The sequence below is a fragment of the Lepisma saccharinum genome, chromosome 7 (genome assembly GCF_977018435.1).
Source record: "Lepisma saccharinum chromosome 7, izLepSacc3.1, whole genome shotgun sequence".
NCBI lineage: Eukaryota > Metazoa > Arthropoda > Insecta > Zygentoma > Lepismatidae > Lepisma > Lepisma saccharinum.
In genome coordinates, this window is record NC_139235.1 from 97,624,597 (window position 1) to 97,649,565 (window position 24,969).

Below are 24,969 nucleotides of genomic sequence, written 5' to 3' on the forward strand. Positions count from 1 at the left end.
TTCACAAGCTGGCAACAGTTGGATTTACCGGTCATAGCAAAACAAAACACAACCGAAAAGAAAACACAACAGACAAAACAGTTTGTTCTTTGAGTGCGAAGTGTTTTTATATGAATGGTGAGTTTATAATTTTTGGTTTTAAAATTATGGCAAAATTATATAGTAAATACTTAGAATATATATGGACGTATGTATTTTGTCAACATTATGTCGTTTTGTTGTTGTAGAACTTAACAGCATTGACGGGAAACGGTATGCCATTTTATATGCCATCTTATCACCTAGAAGTAGGCTGTAGTGTTCTATATGTTCTATCTTTTTGTGATTTTCATATAATACCAGAGTAAGACCCAATTTTTTTTTTACAATTTTTGGCTATGTATTTTGTATTTGTACGTGTAAGAGTACGTGTAAAATATGCACTGCTCAAAAGAATTAGGGGATAATGCGATATTGACGGAATTCGCCACTAACATGAACAAATCGTTACTCTGTAGGTCAATGTACGTATCGTAATGTTATGTAATCACAAAAGTCGGTTGAAAAGAATATGCGGTAACATTATTGTATGAAGGAAACGTATTCGGGGTACTATTATCGTATGGGTGAAACACCTACGAATCATATATTTCGGACTTCTTTACGTTGCTAACGTGTTCCGGAACATTTCTTAAGGCGAAATAATGCATTTCTAACTAAGATAATGTTTATTTTCTCTATTTACGAGTCCTTACTGTTACTTGTTGTTTCGAATCTGTAACACATTATGGCCGTGATAGTATTCTGGTTTAGGGGGCGTTCTGAGAGTGTTTTGTCGATTTATGCAGTGGTGCAACCTCGTTCACCGGAAAATATCTACTTTCGTGCCCCTATTTGAAACTATGCTAATACGTCGCATTTACTTGTAGAACTTGTAAAATAACCTTGCGATTTACCACGTTCATTGTCCATAAACAGCAATTCGGAACCATCTTCCTTTCGCAATTCGGAACCATCTTTCTTTCGCAATTCGTTAATGCTCTTCCTTTACGCACAACACTTGCAACCTTGAATATTGACGTCAGACGAGGAATGCCTACGTGGTTAGGTTAGGCCTGTTAGGTTAGGTTCCATTAGCATAAATACAAAGAAAAAATAATATTTTCGCTAAGAGACGTGTTACCTTTGTATTGCCTAACATGAAAAAGGTCTCTCCTGTGACGTCAGAACACAATGTTGCTAGAGTGTTGTGCGATAAGTGAGACCCATTCGGGTCGGAACCATCTTTCTTTCGAAATTTGTTAATGCTCTTCCTTTACGCACAACCATCTTGACGTCAGACGAGGAATGCCTACGTGGTTAGGTTAGGCCTGTTGGGTTAGGTTCCATTAGCATAGATACAAAGAAAAATTATTATTTTCGCTAAGAGACGCGTTAGCTTGTATTGCCTAACATGAAAAAGATCTTTCCTGTGACGTCAGAACACAATGTTGCTACAGTGTTGTGCGATAAGTGACACCCATTCGGGTCGGAACCATCTTTCTTTCGTAATTCGTTAATTCTCTTCCTTTATGCACAACAATCTTGCAACCTTGAATGTTGACGTCAGACGAGGAATGCCTGCATGGTTAGGTTAGGTTCCATTAGCATAAATACAAAGAAAAATTGTAAAAACTGCTCTCTGCTGTGACGTCCGAACACAATGTTGCTACAATGTTGTGCGATAAGTGACACCCATTTGGGAAAAATGGCTTGTTCCGAACTCGGCAGGTGGTTCTAGTGAAAACACTGGCTACGGGGTTGCATCATCTTAACTTACGGAACATTGCACTCTCGTGCAGAAACCAAATTGCAGGAGCAGAAAAAGCATGTCGGACAGAGATTTTCGCAGAAAACAACACGCATTCACATTAAAATGGATCAAATCTACATTCAGGAACTTCCACAACGCTAAAGAAAATGATTTCCGTAAGTACTTTCTCCTGTAAATTTGAAGGAATCCGTTTCCCTCATACGATAATGTTACCACGGATTCCTTCAAATTTACCGGAGATAGTAGGCTACTTATGGAAATAATTTTTTTTAGCGTTGTGGAAGTTCCTGAATGTAGATTTGATCCATTTTAATGTGAATACGTGTTGTTTTCTGCGAAAATCTCTGTCCGACACGCTGTTCCTGCTCCCGCCATTTGCTTTCTGCACGAGAGTGCAATGTTCCGTGTGTTAAGATGATGCAACCCCGTAGTCAGTGTTTCAGCCTCGCCGTGTTTTCACTAGAACATGACGTGTCGAGTATTTTTAATTTTTTTTTAATTATGCTTGCCTAACCTAACCTTACGGAAAATGGTTTTTGTGGCTAATGTGAATGGTTTTTGGGGCTAACGTCAATGGTTTGTGGGACTAACGTCAATGGTTTGTGAGGCTAATGTCAATGGTTTGCAACGTATTAGCATATTTTCAAATCCGGGCAGGGTCATTCCATGTCAAATCAACCAATTTTTTTTAAAAAAAAATGGTTGCATGACCATTTTAGAAAAAAAATCATTTTTAGTACATACGTTTGTACATGTCATGGGTACCTAATAAATCAAACCTTTCGCAATGAAATTTCGCAGATTTTCAATTGTCATACCTCGTAATTTTAATTTCTGGTAAGTCAAGTATTAAAACCTTATGTTACTATATTTTCTGAGCCTTTATTTAACCCAAATTTAAAGAAGAAAAAGAAAAGACTTCATTTTTCTAAGTATGGAATGTAGTTTAACCTTACTTTGCAACGTCAGAAATTAGGTGACATATGTTACCTCATATTGACCAAAACGAGTTGAATCTAAAAGTTGAGATTTTTACTGTGAGTTAGGTTCATGAAGGGCTTCCTATGTGCAAATTTTCAGAATTTTTAAAGGGGACCCATCTGAGATATTTAACCCCGAAAACTGTCAAAATTCAATGAACAGCCATGTTTGAGCCCATGCTGTAAAAAAGGGGTGCATTTCTAAGCACTGATATTTTATTTACAGACACCCCGCAGGTAGGTCTGCACATGAAAAAAAAATCTAGACTAAACCCCATCATTAAAAAAAATCAGGCTTAAAAATGCAATTTTTTAACTATTGTTACCCCATTTTCCACCATAATTTTCGTACTTACGATGCAATTTTTAGCAAAGCATACCTGAATATCATAGGAAGTATACTTCATTAGCTACAAAATGAATTTTGTTTCAGGTCTCTAGCTTTAATGGTTTTTGAGATATTAAGGTTTCTGTATACTGCTACATGTGCAAAAAAAAGCCATGCGCCATGTTGGAAAAATGGCTGCCCCAGGAGAACTAAAGACAATAAATTTTTATGAACATTGGTTTTGATATCTAGAAACATGTACAAACGTATGTACTAAAAATGAAATTTTTCTAAAATGGTCATGCAACCACCATTGGATGGTTTGGCATGGAATGACCCGGCACGAAAGTAGATATTTTGCGGTGAACGAGGTTGCAACGCTGCATAAATCGACAAAACACACTCAGAACACCCCCTAAACCAGTACACTATCACGGCCATAATGTGTTACAGATTCGAAACAACCAGTAACGGTAAGTACTCGTAAATAGAAGAAATAGGCATTATCTTAGTTAGAAATGCATTATTTCACCTTAAAAAATGTTCCACATTCGAAAATAACACGTTAGCAATGTAAAGAAGTCTGAAATATATGATTCGTAGGTGTTTCCCTCATACAATAATAGTACCGAACATGCACCAGGGGGCTACCGACATTCCACATCACATGACCTGAGCGGAATGGGCAGAAATACTACCCTCTCTGTGTCATCCTGTTCACTTGGAACAAGGCAGTGCTGCTGTAGGGTGATTATGTGATGCCTCCGCAACGCAAATTACGTGAGTCCACTGCTTGGAGAGCAATTGGACGACTGGAAGCTGGTCAAACACAGCAAGTTGTGGCTGCAGCGTGTGGAGTGTCGCAAAGTGTCATCTGTAGACTGTGGAGGCATTTCCAGGATACCGGAATGGTACGAATACGACATGGGCAGGGTCGGACAACATCAACAACCCTACAAGATGACCGGTATTTGGCATTAGTAACCTGTCAGAACTGCCGAATGAATGCTACCGAACTGCAACGTGAGTTCACCGTGGCTACGGGAAGACTCGTATCGACGCAGACAATACAGAATCGCCTTCATCAGGTAGGCTTGTATGCCCATCAACCGTCCCCTCACTGCACGTCACCGGAGAGCATGCAGAGAGTGGGCTGAAGAACATCGTACGTGGAACCATGAACAATGGCGATCGGTTTTGTTCAGTGACGAGTCTCTTTTCAGCACGTATCCCGTTAATCGACGACTGTTTTTGTGGCGAGAAAGAGGAACATGCAATAATCCACAATTTGTGCAAGAACGACATGCGTTTGTTGGTGGTGGAGTTCTCGTGTGGGCTGTCATCAGTATCGGTGGTCGTACAGACCTCTACAGTGTCCGGAAAGGATCACTGACATCAGTGCGATACCGTGATGAGATCTTGCGACCCATAGTTGTACGTACCTTTCACTGCAGCTGGAGGGGACACATTCCTTTTTATGGACGATAATGCTCGACCTCATTGGGCACAGCTGGTCGACACCATGCTTGACGAGGAAGGTATCGAGCGGATGGACTGGCCAGCATGCTCGCTTGACCTGAATCCTATTGAGCATGCATGGGAAGCACTAGCGCGACATATTGCAAGTCTGCAAACACCTCCCCGGACTCCTCAGGAGCTTGAACAGGTCCTCATCAAGGAGTGACACAGAATCCCCCAAGACCTGTTGAATAACCTGATTCTCTCTATGCCACAGCGATGCGCAACAGTTTTAGCGGTTGCTGGACACCACATTAGAGGTCCATTTCCATGCGGCGGCATTGCTCTCTCAGAGTCCATCGTTGGTGAGTCCCATGTTGCTGTTGACCACTAATTTTGCCTTCATGTTCCACAAGTGGCCTTTGCCTTGCCTGTTTGGCATGTGGTAGCCTCCCATTGACTGGCATTCTTGGTTTTCATACCTATCTATCGTCTGGCTGTCCTTGCAAAGTCTAAACTCACATTATCCCCTAATTCTTTTGAGCAGTGTATTAATGTAGTATTGTATTGTAATGGCAAGGATTCTAGTGAGGTAAGCCAATCCAGTGAGGAAAACTCTGCCACAATGTATGAAATTCTTTGCATACTACAACAACAAATAGTGGACTTAAAGGATGAAAATAAAGTGATGAAACAGAGACTACAGAAAATAGAAGAAAGCGAACTCAAGAAGGAAAATACATGGTCCAAAATAGTTGAGAGGACCAAACCTAAACCCACCAGTTCTAGTACACATGCAATAGCACAGAACAAGGACCCATCGTTTACAGCACTCACGCCGTTTGAAACTCGAAACATGTACAATGTACTACAGAACATTAATGGAGAGGGAATTGTGAACCTAGGGAAGGCAGATCATAAAACTAGTAATGGAAAGAGAAAGGAAGATAATGGGAACTAAGGAGGTACACATCAATATTTTTCCAGACAGTCATGGCAAGGATCTTGCTACTGAAATTTCAAGAAACATGGACGGGGTATCATTGTCTTCAATAGTGAAATCTTGTGCAAAAATTGAAAATGTTGTGCCAAACCAGTTCCCAGAAGTAACAGATGTGAATAATAAGTATGTAGTGATAATGGGGGGTACAAATAATGTTGCTTGAAACCAAGGTGCCGATGTAAAAACACTGAAAGGTAAGCTGCATGAACTGAGAGACCAAAATGCTATAATTGCGACCATTCTCAATAAATTTGATATCATGGAAGATTCCTGTGTGAATAAGGCTGTAACAGAGACTAACCGCAGAATTCATAACATGTGCTCACGCTATAGAAATGTAAAAGTATTAGATGTAAGTTACTTGACAAGATAATTCCACACGAGACATGGGCTGCACCTAAATCAGTTAGGCAAAGAGGTGTTAGCAGAACATATTTGTGAAATGGTAAAAATGGAAAGGACTGATAAAAAAAAAACCAGTGCAAAATAGCTCTAACTTGGCATGACCAAACGGAACAGGGAAACTAGATGGCAAACCAGAATCCATTTATAGGAGATTATTTACCAACATGAAATCGGGTAACCCTTGAAAATTCAGATGCAAAAGATAGTAACTATACAGAATTTTTACAGATTTTTCACATAAATATGCAATCCATTCGTAATAAGCTTGGCAAATTAGAATTTTTTTGAACTCTAATCCATTTCATGTTATTTGTGTGAACAAGGACTGGTTAGAAACAGAAGAAGCTAAACTATACATTCCTGGTGAATATGATCTGCTTAACACACAAAGATTGGGCATGGTGGGGGTAGCAATATTTGTTAGACAAAATTCAAATTTTAACTGTGTTGTGTTGGATCTTGAAAAATTCTGTATAGGGGCTATCCACTGGAAGGAAGTGGCTTCGCGCGGACGCCATGCTTGTAGCACAACAACTTCCAGTTCGTAGGCTCACAACATGCCGCTAAAGGGATCTGAGATTGTGTCATGTATGAAAGGAATGAATCGGTGTGTACAAGGAGGATGTACACTACGATCGTGAAAATTGGAAGCCCATTAGCGGGAGTAGACTCCGCAGTAATGACAACGGATGTACAGGAACCCAAAAAGTCGGGACCTGAAAAAAAAATCCCGTTCCGATCCAGATTTCGGAAAAAATGAGTTTAAAAGTAGTTTATTCCCTACAAGTTTTTATTTGTACTAAATGTCGGAAATTTAATGAAATTAGCAGTTTTTATTCTAGAAATGCAAAATAAATCGGTAACAGTATGGTATAGTGAAACCACATTTCTTCAAATTTACAGGAGAAACTACTTAGTGAACTGAGTTTCTGTAGACTTTTGGAAGCTCGTGGAAGTGTTTTCTCCCTTTGTTCAACTTATTCGGCCAGTAAATCATGTATTTTTTTTACATTAATGTATCTCCGATGCACGATAGCTCTTGCCACCATTACTGTCGACTATGTGAATCAAATGTTCTGTGCGTTCGATTATGTAACCCCCTGTTAGTGTAGCAACCACACGGTAGTTTTACAAGATGACGTGTGAGCAGGTTTTTTTCTCCAATTTAATTTTCTATGTTTACCTAATCTAACTGAACCTAACCTAACCTTCCCTGAATGGTTTGTGGGTCAATTTTTGCTTAAATACCTAGATTGTGCGGCATTTTTCGGTTAATAAGTTTGGAAACAGGATGACGTGTGAACGTTTTTTTTTTCCAATTTAATTTTCTGTTTGCCTAACCTAACCTTCCGTGAATGGTTGGTGGATCAATTTTCGCTTAAAAACCTTCTGTGAATAGATTGTGTGGCATTTTTCGGTTAATAAGTTTGGAAACACTGCATATCAGCTGATAATAGACAACGTGAGTCAAGATTTGCCCGCCATATTGTGTGTAACAAAAGCGAATTAGCAATGAACAATAAATACTTGTAATATGAAAAATTATGCTTTTTTCATTGAAAAAAGCAAAATCCCACGTTCAAAAATGTTCTGCTATGCATAACAGGTAAGTACAAATGTAAATAATTAGGAAATAAATTAGTGAAATGTGTTTTCACTATACCATACTGTTACCAATAAATCCTCACCCGAGGGTGAAATTGTGTGTATAATTAACATTTTTTTTAGTATCTGGTAATGTTGAATATTTTCAGCTCCTATAATCTCCCAATTTAGTCAAGAAATAACATTATTTTTCCCGTTTTGAACGTCAGGACTTTAAAAGTACCCCGTCCTGTTTCCTTCCCAACCAAAAATGTTGCGTCTCGCATCACTTGCACTTCGTTAAAGGTAGAAGAGATATCATTCAAATCTCGATTTTCTCTCTGTTTTAGTGATATGAGCAAAAATATTACATTTCCTTTCAAAAGATGCTCGGTCATAGTCAGATAGGTTACATGTTATATTCTTGAAGTACACACAAATTGTATTAAATTTTTGTGTAACCAGATTTTTTTGTTTTGTTTGTGTGTGTGTGTGTGTGTGTGTGTGTGCGCGCGTGCATGCGCGCGCGCTACCAGGGGAAATATTTTTTTGTGTAACCAGAAAATTAAGTGCGGGTACTATTATTAATTTTCGTCTTTTGCAATGGAAATCTTTTCAACATTGAACACCATGGTCAGGCAATGGTGTGTCATTGTGTTTGTCCCATCATTAATTTTTCCAGTTTATTATACATCTTCGTCGTCATGTTTAACACATATAGCAGAAAATTGACGAAATAACAATGACCGTTTCGTATTTCTGCGTCCAAACTGGAACGAAACCAGCAAGTGTGCATTACCGCATCCCTCTGACTCACCCTGACTGAAGAAAGATGAAAAAGCTCCTTTTTCCATTTTTTATATGTCCGTTCATCTCACTTTTTCACTTAAAACATAAATGTATGTATCCAAAGATTTACATGCTTTAAGCGCTCTCGCTCTGTAGGAAAAAATACTTTCTATTAAATATGTAGGCTACAAATATCGCCAATGCAACGACAATCAGCAAATGGATCTCATCCTGGAATAATGCCGTATTATTTCCTATAGCTCTTTTCATTTCTTACGTCGTGCGGTCTAGAAGCTGGCAGGGGAAGTGGGGACCGGGGAACATGCCGCTGACCAACCAGAGAACAGACCACCTAGCGGTGGAGCCGAGAGTTAGGCAGTTGCGGGAGGAAGCTGCAGGCGCTAACTTCGTTCTGCACGTTGCTGTGTTGCCAATTCATCGCGTTGCTGATGGTGTTTTGCCCCAGTGTTGATTCCTGTTTGTTATGAGCGGAATGTAGGAATAACATAAGTGGGAGTAATTGTTGTCGCGTCGTGTATTGCCTAACTGCATTGTTTCTTCGATAAACGTGTATGTGGCATGTGATGTTACGTTTATTTGTACTTTCGCTGTTCCATTGTGACGCGAACTGTGCAGCATATTGTTAGGGAAGGCAAAGACAGTCTTGAATCACCGCGCAAACGAATCAAAAGGAACAGTATCACAAAGGCAATCGACGGTTGCGATAAAGATATAACAAGAAGAATTATCCTCGGGTATTATTTAAAGGGTGAATATCCAACACTGAACAAGTTTTCGTTCATTTGCATACATTAATAAGCTTTCAGTGGGGAGTTTCGTCGTTGTGAAGGATACTGAAATATATGTGGTTCAAGTACAAAAAGAGCAATGACGGTAGACGATTTCTGATGGAGAGAGCCGATATACGAGTTACAGCCAGAGTAACGTTTTTGAGAAAAATGCATCTTCTAAAAAATAAGGAACCTTTGCCCTATATAGGTATTTCATTTAGATGAAACGTACATAGATCAGAATTACGCTCCAACGAAAATCTGGCAAAATAAAGAGGGTACAGGAGGTTTAAAAGTGCCCGTGGGTAAAGGTGGGCGCATTATTGTTTGTCACGTAGGTTCCAGTTACACTGGTTTTCTAGAGGCATGTAAATTAGTTTTCAGTGGTTTTTGCAGTTTTTAGATACGCTTGACGAAAGGAATATCAAAGACGCAGTGATTGTAATGGACACTGCTAGCTACCATTCGGTACAGTTGGAAGAATTCCTACAACGTATACACTTGATATCATACACTTATCGGTATTCTACTGACCACAAGATGGGGATAATACACATTCTCAGGCCATATGCGAACAATGGGACGTCTGTATTTCATGTTCTTTCGATTTCAACTCGCCTTTCCCGCTACTCTGGCAACGCTGCAGTCTCTCTCTCTAACCGGCCTGTCTCGTAGCGCTGGATAGGTCGTTTCCCCGCTCTCCACTTCCCCTGACAGCTTCTAGAGCGCACGCCGTAACAACTGAAAAGAGCTATAGTTGCTCATCAAATTAATATGCAAAGCCCGCTACTTTGCCCTGATATCTCTTATTTTCCTCATTGTCAAGTGATTTCATATGATCCATTTCATCCGGTATACATAACGAGAGGAAAGGCCACAAGTATGTGCTTGAATTATCCGGCCACCGTGAGCCGGAAGTTGTGCTACAGTTCCACAATTGATTGTGCCATTCGATATGTTTTTGTTTACTCGTTGATAGCCCCTATAGAGCAAATATTTGAGGTGGTAGGAGTGATAATCAATGATATAAAGTGTATAGTTTTATCAATATATCGTACCCCAGATACTGATATTTCTGTATTTATCGAACAAATGGAAAAGGTTATAATACATCTCAGTAGGCATAAGAATCTAAACATTATAATTATGGGGAATATAAACACAGATATTAGGGATCAGACTAAGAGTGTACAACAGCTTTGTTATACACTCTGATGTTATAATATGTATTGCATCAATGATAAACCTACAAGAGGGCAATCCTGTCTAGACAATATAGTTAACGATATGCATAAAGAAAACTTAAATATGAGGTAATTGAACCTAGTTTGTCAGATCATTGTGGTCATTGTGTACCATTTAATACAAAACTAATGGGCACCACAAAAAAAAATAGATTGTTAGGCCCTTATCTCCCTTTTAAAATCCAGTTTAAGTGAGATTAACTGGGAAAATTTGTTAATAAATTGTGATACAGTTGAGAATGCCTGGGAAACTTTTATATCTACAAAACTGGCTAAAATAAAAGCAAATGACAACTACATAAGTAACTCTGGAAATAAATGTAAAGCTGCAGCATGGAATATTATCAACTCACAACTTGGCAGGGAATCACGTAAGACAACAATACCCATAACAGCACAACAACTTAACAATTATTTTATAAACAGTGAAAAATATTAAGGAAAATCAGCCCACAGTAGGTAAAATTGACACAGATTACGTGCAACCTGTCGCACACTAAAATTTGGTTGTTTGTAAGCCCCCTAGTTGTCCCAACACAGTACTAAAGTTAGCGGCTAAATTAAATAATTCACGTGATGAGGATTATTATGGATTTTCTAATTACCTACTTAAAAATATTATTCATGAAATATTATTACCACTGACCTACCTTATTAATTTTATCATAACAGAGGGTATCTATCCTAATAATGTAAAAATTTCAGTTGCAATACCTTTATATAAAAGTGGTGAACTAACATCTCCAGGTAATTATCGACCTATATCACTAGTAACTATATTTTCAAAGATAAGAGAGCATTTCATAAGAGAGCAATTATGTAACTACCTTGAACGTAATAAGTTAATATCTGACAGTCAGTTTGGCTTCAGGCCAGGTCAATCAACAATAAAGGCACTTGAAAGTCTGATCAATGAAATAATAATTAGCTTTGAAGCTCGTGAAATAACATGTGGAAGGTTGGCGATTTAAATATAGCAAAAGTGGAAGGTGACCCAGAGGATAGAGATCGAATCTACAACCCAACTGACCAAGGTTACTAAGCCGTACACAGTACTTGAAGTATGCGAAACGTGGTAACGAATCACTTCAGTCCCGTTATGGAGATCCAGTGACCTATCAATTACATGCACTCGAAACAACACTACTGTATTTCTACAAGAAATGCACAAATTACAACCGTTCAAATAGCCGGACCCTGTGGCTGAGTGGTTAGCACATCGCGCTGCGATGCCAAGGGTCTCGGGTTCGAATCCCGCTCGGGTATGGTTGTTTGTGAATGTTTATTCATCAATTTCATCAATCATCCCCATCTTCGCAAATTAGCCAAGAGGCACAAAACGTGAAGTAAAATAAAATAAATCAAATCAAAACAACCATTCAAATATTAGTATTATTGCATCGTTTGTTCACAAGATTCGTAACGCCCTATTCTTTAAAGTAAAGCAAAAAATACGTTCGTTAGACTACTTCTTTTGGTGCCAATTCAAATTAACAACTACCCAAAGCATATCTTTTACAATAAACCGGTATTAAGTGCAACTAGTTGTTCAGGTTCATAAAAATGTACAAAGAATTAAAGTTTTGTGTTGGTTTATTATTATTCTCTTCATAAACTTTTGTCTTCTCGTTTAATATCTAAGAAACTAAAAGTTAAAATATACAAAACAGTAATTGTGCCTGTAGTATTATATGGATGTGAAACTTGGTCCCTTACATTGAAAGAGGAACATAAATGGAGAGCATTTGAAAATAAGATCCTTAGGAAAATCTTTGGACCTAAAAGGGATGAGGCGACAGGTGAGTGGAGAAGGTTACATAATTTAGAACTACATAATTTGTATTCATGTCCAGATATTATTAGAATAATTAAATCAAGAAGACTTAGGTGGGCAGGCCATGTGGCACGAATGGGGGAGGAAAGAGGAGTTTACAGGATTCTTGTTGGGAAACCTGATGGTAAGAGACCTGTAGGAAGGCCAAGACGAAGATGGAGGACAACGTTGAGATGGATCTAAGGGAAATCGGTAGGGATGGAAAAGAGTATATAGAACTTGCTCAAGATAGGGAAAGATGGAAGGCCTGTGTTGCTGCAGCCATGAACCTTCGGGTTTAAGAAGGCTAGGGAGTTAGTTAGTTGGTTTATTTCGACCGCCGGCGCAACGGAGATTGACTGCCGATAACAACAACAAAGTACATTATTCCCAATTGCACATAACTAACGTCCAGCATTATCCAAATTCAAATACAGCATTTAAAGTTTTACAAATTACGAGTGATCAATTGCGATCCTCATTCATCCAAAAGTTTCATAAGATGTAGCTTCTGAAAATCTACAATTTAATTGTTATTCACAATAACATTCAAAACAGCATGTAAACTACGTTTTTACAGACATAGATTTACTTGGATCCTTTTAACTATCTACAATTGCTAATCATTGCTCATTTGATGCTCTCAAATATGCTCCCCTTTCTACAAGTTCGCCCTCGCTTACGTGATATTGCGTTTCAAGACATTAGTCGATGAACAGAGTTTTTAATTACGACTTCCTCAAACGTCAGGACAATAGCATTATCAGGGCAAACTGCAGTTCGCTTAATACATTAGACATTACGAAATTTCAGTTCAATTTCAATTCCTCACTTTGCGTGCTTGGGAACATCATCGCTTTTTTGCTTTTTCGCGATCACCGGAATGTAATCGAGTGGTTCACAGTACATACCTTATTTGAATTGGTTGTCGCACTTCTTTTGTCCTTCAAAAGCGAAGTTTGCCTCAAGTTATTATCATGCTCGGAACTTCCTTCTAGAATCAATTCCAAGAACAGGAATGACTTCTGACATCTAATGGAACGTATAAGAGCCGCTCCCACTCCTAGTAACCTCTTCCCTATAGTTACGTGCTTGACTCGTAGATTCTCTTCTTTGGTTTTGGAACAGCTAGCCTCATTCAAACGTCACTACTTCTGGGCATGTTCATAACCTCTTCCGATATGGTTACATGCTTGACTCGTGGATTCTCTTCTCCGTCGAAACTGGTCCACTAGTGAAATGTTCAATTAAACTGCCAGAAGGAGTATAATGGGCCACTCATACAACGTTTCTTAATGGCGTGTAACAGCCACAATTGTACACTTCTTCGTGGTACAAACAAAACTTCTTCTCACTTGCAGACTGTAAATTTCGTTAAATGAAAGTCCTGGTGCCAAACAAAGAAAAACAAACACTATTCGGCTTAAGAAATCGCAACTGTACAAATAGTCGTCGCGTTACGATTGTTCTTTTCTAACACTGTTCTTGCACCGTCAATATATTAATTTTTGAATATGAAGAATGCAAAGTTTTAATTCAGACAAGTAAGACTTAATTCAATATTCCCCCGTGGCGAATTCTGCCACTGCAACGCATGTACTAAGTACCTTGCACAATGCACGCACTGGCTGAACTGTTCTTACATTCTTGCAGTAGAGAGAAAACGGCGAAGTGCAAACGTGAGGGCCTCTACCGGCGACTTCCCATACTTTACGTTACAGACAAGTGAAAGGATGTTCGGCGTACCAGCTTGTCCGAATTGGGCGAAGCATGTGAGGTGTTTTTATGCATGCAAAATTGTATTAAATTGCTTGAATTTGCACTCGCTAAAAAAACATGTCACAAATGTGCTACACTTATTGACTTGAGTAAAGCATTTGACACAGTATCCCATTACAAATTACAGTACTATGGTATTAAGAGTGTTGAATGGGCTCTCATCAAATCATATCTTACAAATAGACACCAACGGGTAAAGGTCGAGGAGCAACAATCTGACTTGCTTGAAGTCATAAGTGGTGTTCCCCAGGGGTCACTTCTGGGACCTTTACTCTTTCTTATATATATATATATATATATATATATATATATATATATATATATGAATAACCTCCCCAGTTGCTTGTCATGTAAAATCATCCTCTACGCAGACGATACAACATACATTACTCAATATAGTACACAATAAGAATAATGAAATTTAAAGTGTATCTACTCAATGGTTAAATGAAAATGAACTCATACTTAATAGTAATAAAACTCAAACCATATATTTTTTCTTGAATAAAATAAGGTGAAAATATAAATAAAAAGCAATCTGTCAAGTTGTTATGTATTCATCTTGATCCCAAACTTACATGGAATGCTCACACCGAACAACTATGTAGTAAATTATGTCATGTAATATTCCTACTCTGTAAACTGAAATTGTGTGTGAGAGCCAGATTATTGATGCATACTATGTTTTCTTTCATTCCCATATACAGTATGGTACAATACTGTGGGGAAACTGAGCTGGGGCTTCCATGGTATTGAAATTGCAAAATAAGGCAATAAGGTGTATCAAAGATCTAACAAACTTGACATCGTGTATACCTATTTTCAAGGACCTTAAGATAATGACAGTTCCCTCATTATATATTTATTCTGTACTGTCATTCATAAGAGAAAACATCTCTCTTTTTACAGAACGTAATGCAGTACATAATTATAATACTAGAAGGAGACATGATCTTGACTGTGAATTTCTTAGACTATGTAGATCCCAAAACAGCTATAGATATACTGGTATGAAATTGTACAACAAACTTCCTCAGGAGATAAGATCACTGACTCTAAATAGTTTTCGTAAATGCATAAAGAAATGGTTAATCAATAATTTTGTAGTATATGGTAATTCACTTTACAATTATATTATTAAGCTATGGTGTAAATTTATTTTGTAGTAACAATGTATCCTGTGCTACATTATATTTGTATGACACTGTCTATTGCAACTTGAGGCTGCTTAACGACATAATGCATTCTATTCTATTCTATTCTAGTATTGACATGTCCTATATTACCATGTACTGTTACTTGTACACACCAGTAGTCCTTGGATGCAAATAAACTAAACTAAACTATGGAGAGAGTTAATTTATTACGGAGATTTTTAACCCCCCCCCCCCCCAATAAAAACTCCGCAATTAGGAACAACCTTGCTAATCAATTATAGTAATATACAGGTATTTTTTCATTGTTCGATTTCTGTTTGTATCTGTTAGCATATAGGATAGTTATCCTCTTGAATAAACTATTTTTTCACTTTTCGTAGCTAAATTTTAAAATTTGGGGCATTATCGTAGAGTCGGCCACATAGTGCAATATTAGTAGCTTTAGCCCCGTCTAGTTTGCTGCACTTTTTGACTCTCTTTGCACCAAAGCATCTAGTTGGTTGCATGGTGCAACATCGAGTCATCTAGTTCGTTGATTTGGAGTCAACTAGTGTATTTTGTGTCTGCACTACCTTCCGGACCGGTGCAAGTCTGGTGTATGGTTATGTGGTACGTGGTAACTAATGAAATGACCGTTTAAAGTGGCAGACAGACATTTGTTGAATCTTCTGAACTTGAACACCGCTTTCCGTCTAGTTGGTTGAACGTCATTTCCTTGCACCATCCTGACACTGCATTTGTGTGTGTGTGTGTGTGTGTCTTTATACAATTCTGATTATTAATGTTTTGTGAGATATAAAAATAAACCTGTCTTTTCCCTATTAGAAGTACTGTTTCTATAAGCACATAAAACCTGATTTTGTAATTTTGCCGATCATATACCTATTCTTTGTTGGACTATTATTTTTTGTTTTCAAATAAAAGTATGTGACATAGTGTGCAATGAAGACCAAGGTAATAGATTCCAATCCTGGGTAAGACATATGTTTTTTATACTTCTTCCCTCTTCAATTTCATCATACTTGCTCATTCTGTAAAATTGTTTAAGAAAGTTTTATAATTTCTCCACAGGGTTATTCAGATGTTTAACCTCCCGTTAATAATGGCATCAATTACAATATGCGATAAAGTTGAAGAGGAGGAGGAACCACCACAGCAAGAGAGACGAAAATCCCTCAGGAGAAGATCGCTTCCAAGTTTCTCTGTGCCACCAATAAGGAGTAGCAGCAGGTTGAAAGTTAAGACTGAAATCTCGGAGGAAGAACTGAAGATGATTTACACAAATAAAACGTACTCACGGCCCCAATGTAGCAACCTCGAGACTATATTTGAAGAGCCGCATCATCGGAAGAATGGAACACTTACGTTCACTGGGTGCGCGAAAATGAAAAGGTGGATCGAGTTTGTGGATGAGGATTCCAATTCAAGGTTGAAAACTAACAAAATCAAGAAACGGAAAGAGAGAGTGAAGAAATTGCTACGTAAGAAAACACTATGGCAAGGAAGTAAACTGTCTCCTGATGCCGTGCGACTGAAATTAATGAGCTTAGATGATTCATACAGTGCGAGTAATTGTGATAGTTTCCACTCAGGAAGCAGTGTGTGTGCGTCGAACTTAGAGGCAAGTGTTACTTGTGACAAGTCTATGGATACTTGTTTGTTAGCTCAGGCTAATCTTCCGTTAGCGCCAGTTTTTGCGAATGACACTCAGGGCTACAATGTAAATAGTGGTGGTGCTGATGTCATTGAAGAGGAGAAGAAGGAATCTGCTGTTACGCTGTCTCCGGTTATTGAAAGTGATTCAATGCAAATGTCAGACAGTGGATCTGAAACGGCACCCTCATTGTCAGAAGATTTGTTATCCCCAAGCAGAGTAAATGACCATTTCAATGTGGCGTTCATCGAACACATTGTTGAATCATAACATTGTACAGGTAATATATAAATGCTTATTTGATATTTTACCTACACTGCACAGTTGAACTTGTACAATATCAACTTTCATCCACCCTTCATAAACACTAAGAAACTATAAAAATTGGTTCTTACAGTATGGAGCACAATACATAGCTCCGAAAATATGTAGCTCCGAAAATATGTAGATGCCAACATTTTTAAAAACATTTATACGTGCTACAATATCAGCGTTAGGTTGTGTTTCCCATATCAACCTGTCTTGAGCAAGTTCCCACTTGTCACAGTTTACATGCACATTGTCATTTAGGCTGTGTTCTTTGACCGGAAAGGACGTCTGAACATGTCGCGTCAAGTAGCAGTTTCTCGTGATGAAATTTTGCATATTCTGGAGTGTTCAGTTGTTCATTATAATTTGAAATGAAAATTCATCACAAACTACCTAAACATTTTTATTATAATACATAACACACAGAAAATGATGTACATTAAAATGAAGTTCCCATTTCAAAATAATTTGGAATTTTTAAATGAATTTCTTACGAGTGGTCAAGATGACCCCTTTCTCCTGTTCTAGGGGTATCGGATCCTTTGCCGTTCTAGTGTTAACGCAGATGAACTAGAAAAACTTGAAAAAGAAAGCGTGAACATTCACAAAATGTTGGAAGCTGTGTATTGTAAGTACCAATTTCTTGGATTTTCTTGGTGTTTATTTACCTTCCACAAATACTAAAACATTGACATTAACTGGTTTCAAGAGAACAACAGCATTTCCATATTTTACAGTCTGCTGAAACTTGAAATGTAAATCTTCAGTGACAGCAACAACAGATCCAAAATATATCTTTGCAACTCTATCAATTAAAAATCTGGTAAAAGGATTTCTTGCTCTTTAAGGTAAACTTTTTTGCCTTTCAACATGAAGTAAGATTTAACTAACTCTTGCAAAATGTACTTAAATAATACAACTCTTTGTTAGAAACATTAGGTGTGAACAGCTAACAATATTAAAATAATGTGTAATCAGGAGAAAATTGCTGTTGTTAGGGACTTATTGAAAACAAATGCTAAAATTCCTACAAGTTCCACCGTGTCCTAAGAAAACAACCTTGCATAGTACGAGAGTTATTCAGAAATCAACTTCCGATTGGCTCGTAAAAAGCAATACATAAACGCTGCGACATGGCGCATGTGCAGCAGCCAGCAGTAATGTGTAATCGCAGTCAATTTGCTTCAACAGTGTGTAAGTAGAAACCGACGAACATGGGTGCTTGTGGTACTGCTCCTGCCAATTGTGAGGTGTGTGGTATGATTCAATTGCTTCAAGCAGAAGGAGTCAACACAGTCGAAATTAATTGTTGATTGTGTCGTGTTTATGGCAATGGCATTATGAGTGATAGTGCTGTGAGAGACTGGTGCAGAAAATTTAAGGCTGGGCATGTGGATGTGCATAATTAGGGAGGTGAACTCATGCAACAAATTAAAGAAATAGTGCGAGCAAATTTCACAACTCTGAGAAATTTCTTCAAATTTCCAGGACACAATCAACGATGAATTTCCACTGCGTTGACTCCTTCTGCTTGAAGGAATCGAATTGCACCTTATAACTGGCGGGAGCAGTAATACGAGCGCCTATGTTCGTCATTTCCTACTCGCGCACTGTTGAAGCAAATAGACTGTGGTTGTCCATGGAGTGTGATTACACATTACTGCTGGCCACTATGCATGCGGTATGTATAACTTTTTATGAGCCAAGTGAAAGTTGATTTCTGAATAGCCCTTGTATGTTGCATGTTGATTTTTACCATTGGATGACTTTTATGCTACAAGGGAATATGATTTTATAGAAAAATTAAGATGTGCCTATTTTCTGCTGAGTGTACCATCACTAAGAACCATTATTTTGAAATTCAGACAAAAAAGTGATATTTAGATAGTTGTATTTTTTGATCACTAGGAATTTTTTGTGTGTTGAAGTAGGTCATGAGTAGGGATCGGAAGTTGTTGAAAAAAATATTTTTTTCTTGCATTTGAAGAAAATGCTAAACCAGATAGTCGTCCACTTCACCTCAGTTAGAACCAGAAAACATTGTTTTTGTTTTCCCTTTTTTGGCTTTTAGATCATTTTCAGTATTATTTGCAGTCTTTATTGTAGTTTTCTTCATTTTTCAACTTTATTTTTCTTCTCCCCTCTTGTTTTGTGAATTTTAAATGCATTTGCTAGCATAAATTATGTAATTAAATTTCTTGACATGGTCATTTTAGCAAGTTCGCCATTATTCACAAATGCAGTCAATGGAAATGCACTTTATTTTTAACTGAAAGTTAATCACTTTAAACTTGGGTTTTTGTCACTATATATATATATATATATATATATATATATATATATATATATAAAACATATAATCTGATGTAAGCAAAGCAGCTGAATTTTCAGACACTGACCTACTACTGTATTGTGGAAGGTCCAATCTGAAAGCAAGTGAATGACTTATGCAGATAAACCTGAAATAAAAATAAAGAAAACTACACTAGCAATAAATTGCTTTTTTTCCCTTTGCTTCGATAGTTTGACCTGGTCATGGAAATCCGTAACAAAATTGATGTGGTGCTAACCACATGCCACCCTGTAACTGGTTGGATGATTGCCAACTTTGCTTAGGCATATGGGAGTGAAGCCAGCAGTCAGTACATAGGCCTTGGCCCATAAGGGCTATTGCACCATGGGCAATTTTTTGTTATTTGATAGTTATAACCACCAAACAACAGGTTTTATCTAAGTATTAAACTACTCTCTTGTAATTTATTTAAAATTCAAGCTTTCATTTTAAGAGCGAAAATTATTGTTATTTTTACAATTTTCAGGTCATTTTTTTACCAATTTTATAGTCATTTTTTGAGGGTTTTTTTACGTCATCAATGTCCGAGCCCTAGTGATGGTCCTACATTCCATTATGTAAAGTGGTGATTACATTTGCAAATAAAACAAAAAGTTCCCCGTGCTCTGGGATGTGGGGACACACATGCACCAATACTTTTTTGGAGTCCAGAAATCTCATAGTGAATTTTTGATTGCAGCACACATTTTAAACATTCACAGTGAACACAGAAGAAGCAACACAAACCGCACATTACCACAGCTGGATGTATACTGAGTGAGGGGACGCTCAGACACCAAGATGAAAGCGTGAGCCTTGCCCCACTCTACCAAAATGTAAGTTACTTTCTGGATAGCCCTCATATTCCATCCACATGTTAAAATCAGAGCCACGGTGATCTAGTTGGTAGGGCGTCAAGACTGCCACGTGGGAGGCCTGGGTTTTGATTCCTGGGATGGGTGATCTAAGATCGGAATTTCTCCGGCCTTGTCCGTGCATAAAGCAGCTCTGGGGTTCACCAAGCCTCAAATAAATGGGTTCCCTGGGGAGGTGACCGGAGCATGGGGCTGATCACAGCAACTCCAAAATTGCTGAGATTGAGACTGTGTGGGGCCCTACTTCCACATCCCCATAGCACAGGGAACTTTACATGTTAACATTAGGAAATATGAACACAGAACATTAATAATAACATTATGTTTCAATCTGTGCAATTACAGCCATGATACGACAGCCCTTTTGATATATATACTGCGATGTCATGGTTAGGAACATTCCAGCATCATACTTGGATGTCTCCTTCAGGCACTTAGGATTTGTATGTGGTGTTAAGACATTCTAAAAGAAGACATTGTAATAAGCACACTGTATTAATAAAATTTTGGTATGTTTTATTTAATGTGTAATTCACATTGTTTGTACTTTCGTCATCCAAAATTTGTCATCCCAGCACATGAAAAATGTTTGGTTCTCATCGCCTAGGCATTTTGCATCCATACAGCTATTTTGCATTGACTTCTTGCATTTATCAATGATTTCATTTAGATATACCATTCGTTAAGGAGTTATCTTTGAGTATTCTTCGAGTATACCATTTGAAATATATATATACCGCACTTCATTTTACATTGATTCACTCCAAATCGTACATCATAATTTTCTTTTGCAATGAAGTGAGGTATACAATACAACTTTCCATTATTCGAGGTGTAGGTTTCCATTCACAAGTCTGTTAACTTTGAGGCAGGTTTCCTTATTTGGAAGCTGCAGCTCCTCCTTCATGGATTCAATTCAAAATTGAGCTTTAAGGATCCTGACTCTGTCTATACTCGTACCAAACTCATCCTGGTTCATCAGGTTAATTTTGTATTCCCTTTTGATGTATATACTGTGATGTCACATTTAGAAATATTCCAGCATCATACTTGGATGTTTCCTTCAGGCACGTGTGATTTGTATGTGGTGTTAAGACATTCTACAAGAAGACATTGTAATAAGTACACTGTATTATTAAAATTTTGATATGTTTTATTTAATGTGTAATTCATATTGTTTTTATTTTCGTCATCCAAAATTTGAATATTTCTATCCCTTACGAGGCAGTTATTGCAATGCTCGGATTATTTAATATGGTTAATAACAGGGTGGCTACTCACCGGGAATTCCTCAAATTCATTATTGGATCCAGGAATTGTGCTTGAATTTTTCTCCGTACACATGAAAAATTGCAACTTTTATTACCATTACCATTTAATACCATTAATACATATTTATAAATGCCCTGAGGTACACAGTTTAGCTTCTATTTTTATCTAGGAAGGGAAAGAAAGTTGTATAGAAAATAGAACAGAATTCTCTCAATCCGTTTATTTTGTTAGTGTCCTTTGCAGAACAGTCTATCTGACAGACGGAAGATTATTATTACAAGATAACATATATTGAAGTTGATTAGTTAAAATTTGAGTTAGAAATTCTTATACAATTAAAAGTTTTTCGTAGATTAGTATATCACGTAACATTTGTGACTTGTGTTTGTAGATGTATTTCGAGTCTGAGTATGTGAATTACCAAATGTAAATTCCGCACCTTAATTTTAATATTTTAAATATATATACCCAGTGCTCGAAAAATCTTCTTCAGAGCTAGGTGCCAGGAAACCACCTACTAGCAATTGTGCATACTATAAGAAAATGAGCCGGCCCCCCTGGCAGAGTGGTTAGCACATCGTGCTACAATGCCAGATGTCCCGGGTTCGATATTGATATTTGTGAGTGTTCGTTGATTCATCAATTTCATCATTCATCACCATGTTTGTAATTTAGCCAAAAGTGGCACACGAAGCGAAGCAAAATAAAGGAAATCAATCAATCTATAAGAATCTGAGCATCATCATAGTCAAAACATCGCTAAATCATGTGAGAAGGAGAAAAATGGGGGGGGGGGTTGGGAACAAAGAGTAAGAAATCGTTACTGATTCTATGAAATGTTCACAACGTTGATAAAAAAAATCATTTGCTAACTTACGCTGTACTGCAATTTGAACTTAGAATCTTCAAAATTTCGTACATGCAAACTTAACAGCAAACGAACACAGCCACCAGGCTGAAATTTTTATTCACCATAGCGACCTGGCCATCAGGATTTTTCGAGCCCTGTGTCTACCGTTTAATTGTATTGGATTAGAATTTTTGGAATCACGCAGACCCTTTATATTGTTAATATATTTGCCTTTGTATGTGTGAGGGTGGTGAGAGGTGATATTACGTAAAGGTTGAAATAGAGAAAACATCTACTTGTAGCCTTGAATTTTTGGAAAGTTCGCCTTGAAAACCAGGAATTATACTTGAATGTTATCATAGTCCTAGAGTGGCCACCCTGAATAATATGAATATTTCTATCGTATCATTAAGAGAACTTTCAGATCAAAGGGGCAAGTGACCAAGAGATTCACACCAAAATGACAGGTGACACAGTCCCATCCAGTCTGTAGAAAAACATTCCTGCAAAAAACAAATACGATGCACACTATTGAGAAAACAATCCAGTATGAGTGACACACAAGTGACAAGCAACATGTTTTGTAATTTTGGTATGAAAAGTTGAATTTATTGCTGAAGCATGGTTTCTAATGTTGCTTAAGTCTGAAAGCTCCTTCATACACATGTCTTGTTTTGATTGTGTGTGAGAGAGAGTAAAAGGATGATGTGTGTGTGTATTATGTAAAGCTGTTATCGAGTAATGACAGTCAAAAACTTATCATCATTACTAATATAGCAGCTTGCAGTATACAAAGTCTGGTTTAAGGAAAAAGGAAGAAAAAATCCAAGACAGGCAGTCCTGTAGGAAGTATATGTGCAGCAGTTGAGAGTGCATGCACGGGAAGCAACTTTATAGCTTCTAGAAGCTGACAACAGAAACCTGGGTTGTTGTCATTCATAGTGGTTGAAAGTGGAGGTTCGCAATCATGGTACCATAAATGGCAAATATGAAACTAGAGCAGCGCATTAGCCTCAAATCCCTGGTGTAATTTGAGGAATCACCAAGTGAGTGTCCACTAACTCTTTATCAATGCCCACAATGTCTGCTATCATATGAATGCTTACCTGGAGATCATTCAGAACAATGTCCATCAAATTTTACCACATTTTCTTCTGTAGTTGCGGTGACCCATTAACCCTGTCTTTCAACGTCCTCACATCCTGCAGCAAAGCATTTGTGTCATTCAAACACATGTTCACGTGACATCCCATTACAGTGGAACCTTGATAACTCGAACCTCAACATCTCGAATTCCTTGATAAGTCGATTTTTTTGTAATCCTCCTTGAATTGTCCATAACACTCAATACTAATTTTACTTCAACAACTCGATTAAAACCTTGATAAGACGAATTTTTGTACAGTTTATGGAATGCCGTTAGAGCTCAATAACTCGAAGGTAGATTATGAAAAACCTCTATGAGTCGAAGTTAAATTCTAATCACCTTTATAACTCGAAGTTTTAGTCACATGGACCTCAATAAGTCGAAGTGTAGGGTGCGTACGTACGATGTCAGGTGATCAACAATCGTGTCAGGACATACGTAGTGCCGACGTTCAGAAGGGTCAGTAAACTTTAGACCTCTATAACTTGAAGTCGGCGATTTGGCCCTCAATAACTTGAACCTTGGTAAGTCGAAATCCTTGATACCTTGATTTTTTTCTTTTCCCCCCTCAAGTTCGAGTTATCAAGATTCCACTGTATCACCATGCACCTCCTGCAACAGTTTCACAATTTCACTGGGTGATTTTTTCAATTTCACTAGGAATTTGAGGTTAATGGCTGCTAGAGTTTCATATTTGCCATTTCACGGCAAAACGATTGCGGATGTCAATCCTCAAGCACTGCTCACAGACTAACTACAAGTGACAGCAGCCCGGGGTTCTATTGTCAGCTTCTTGAAGCTTGAAGGCTTATTTCTCGTGCATGCACTTCCGACAGGGTTGCCAGTCTCGTTTCTTTTTTTTCTTTTTTTCAGACCTCATATTTCAACACAATGAAGTGCAGTCCAGCCAAATTGAGACCATGATTTCTAACAGGTAAGCTCATAACAGAAGCTTATTTATACTCAGTTCTCAAAGTGAAGGAGTGGGAGAGGTGGTGATGCCATCCTCAGCTGTGATAAAAAGAAAAATGAGAACCATCTCTCTAGCTTCAAAAATGTGTATAAACACTCTCTTCACCTGTTTTGTTGTCACTATGTTGAACCAGATGAGTATCTCCCATACCAGGGCTTGACCAATCATCATCTCCCACCTTGAAGTTGTAATCTGCCACCATATCCATGCAAACTGTTCAACTGTGGGCAAATACTATGAATTTTTCAAGAACAAGATTTGTTAATTTATAAGTAATGGAATAAAGATATTTTGAAAGAACCTTCACCATTTCATTTCTCATAAAATTCTATCCTGATTTGACATGTAACATTACCAAATTTTGAGTTGAATTCAATATGGCGGATGTCCACTTGGAACCCCTATGACCTAACCTGTTTCATCATGTACCCAGC

The 24,969-nt window shown here is 37.8% G+C and overlaps 1 protein-coding gene across 1 annotated transcript; it reads left to right on the plus strand.

Annotated features, from left to right (window-relative positions):
- The first annotated feature begins 57 nt into the window (after positions 1 to 57).
- LOC145990058 (uncharacterized) lies at positions 58 to 24,429 on the plus strand. The gene is made up of 3 exons (XM_083125709.1): positions 58 to 117; positions 16,195 to 17,057; positions 20,639 to 24,429. Exon 2 carries the CDS (start codon positions 16,205 to 16,207, stop codon positions 17,045 to 17,047), a length of 843 nt encoding a protein of 280 aa, XP_082981835.1. The 5' UTR covers positions 58 to 117; positions 16,195 to 16,204; the 3' UTR covers positions 17,048 to 17,057; positions 20,639 to 24,429.
- The last annotated feature ends 540 nt before the right edge of the window (positions 24,430 to 24,969 follow it).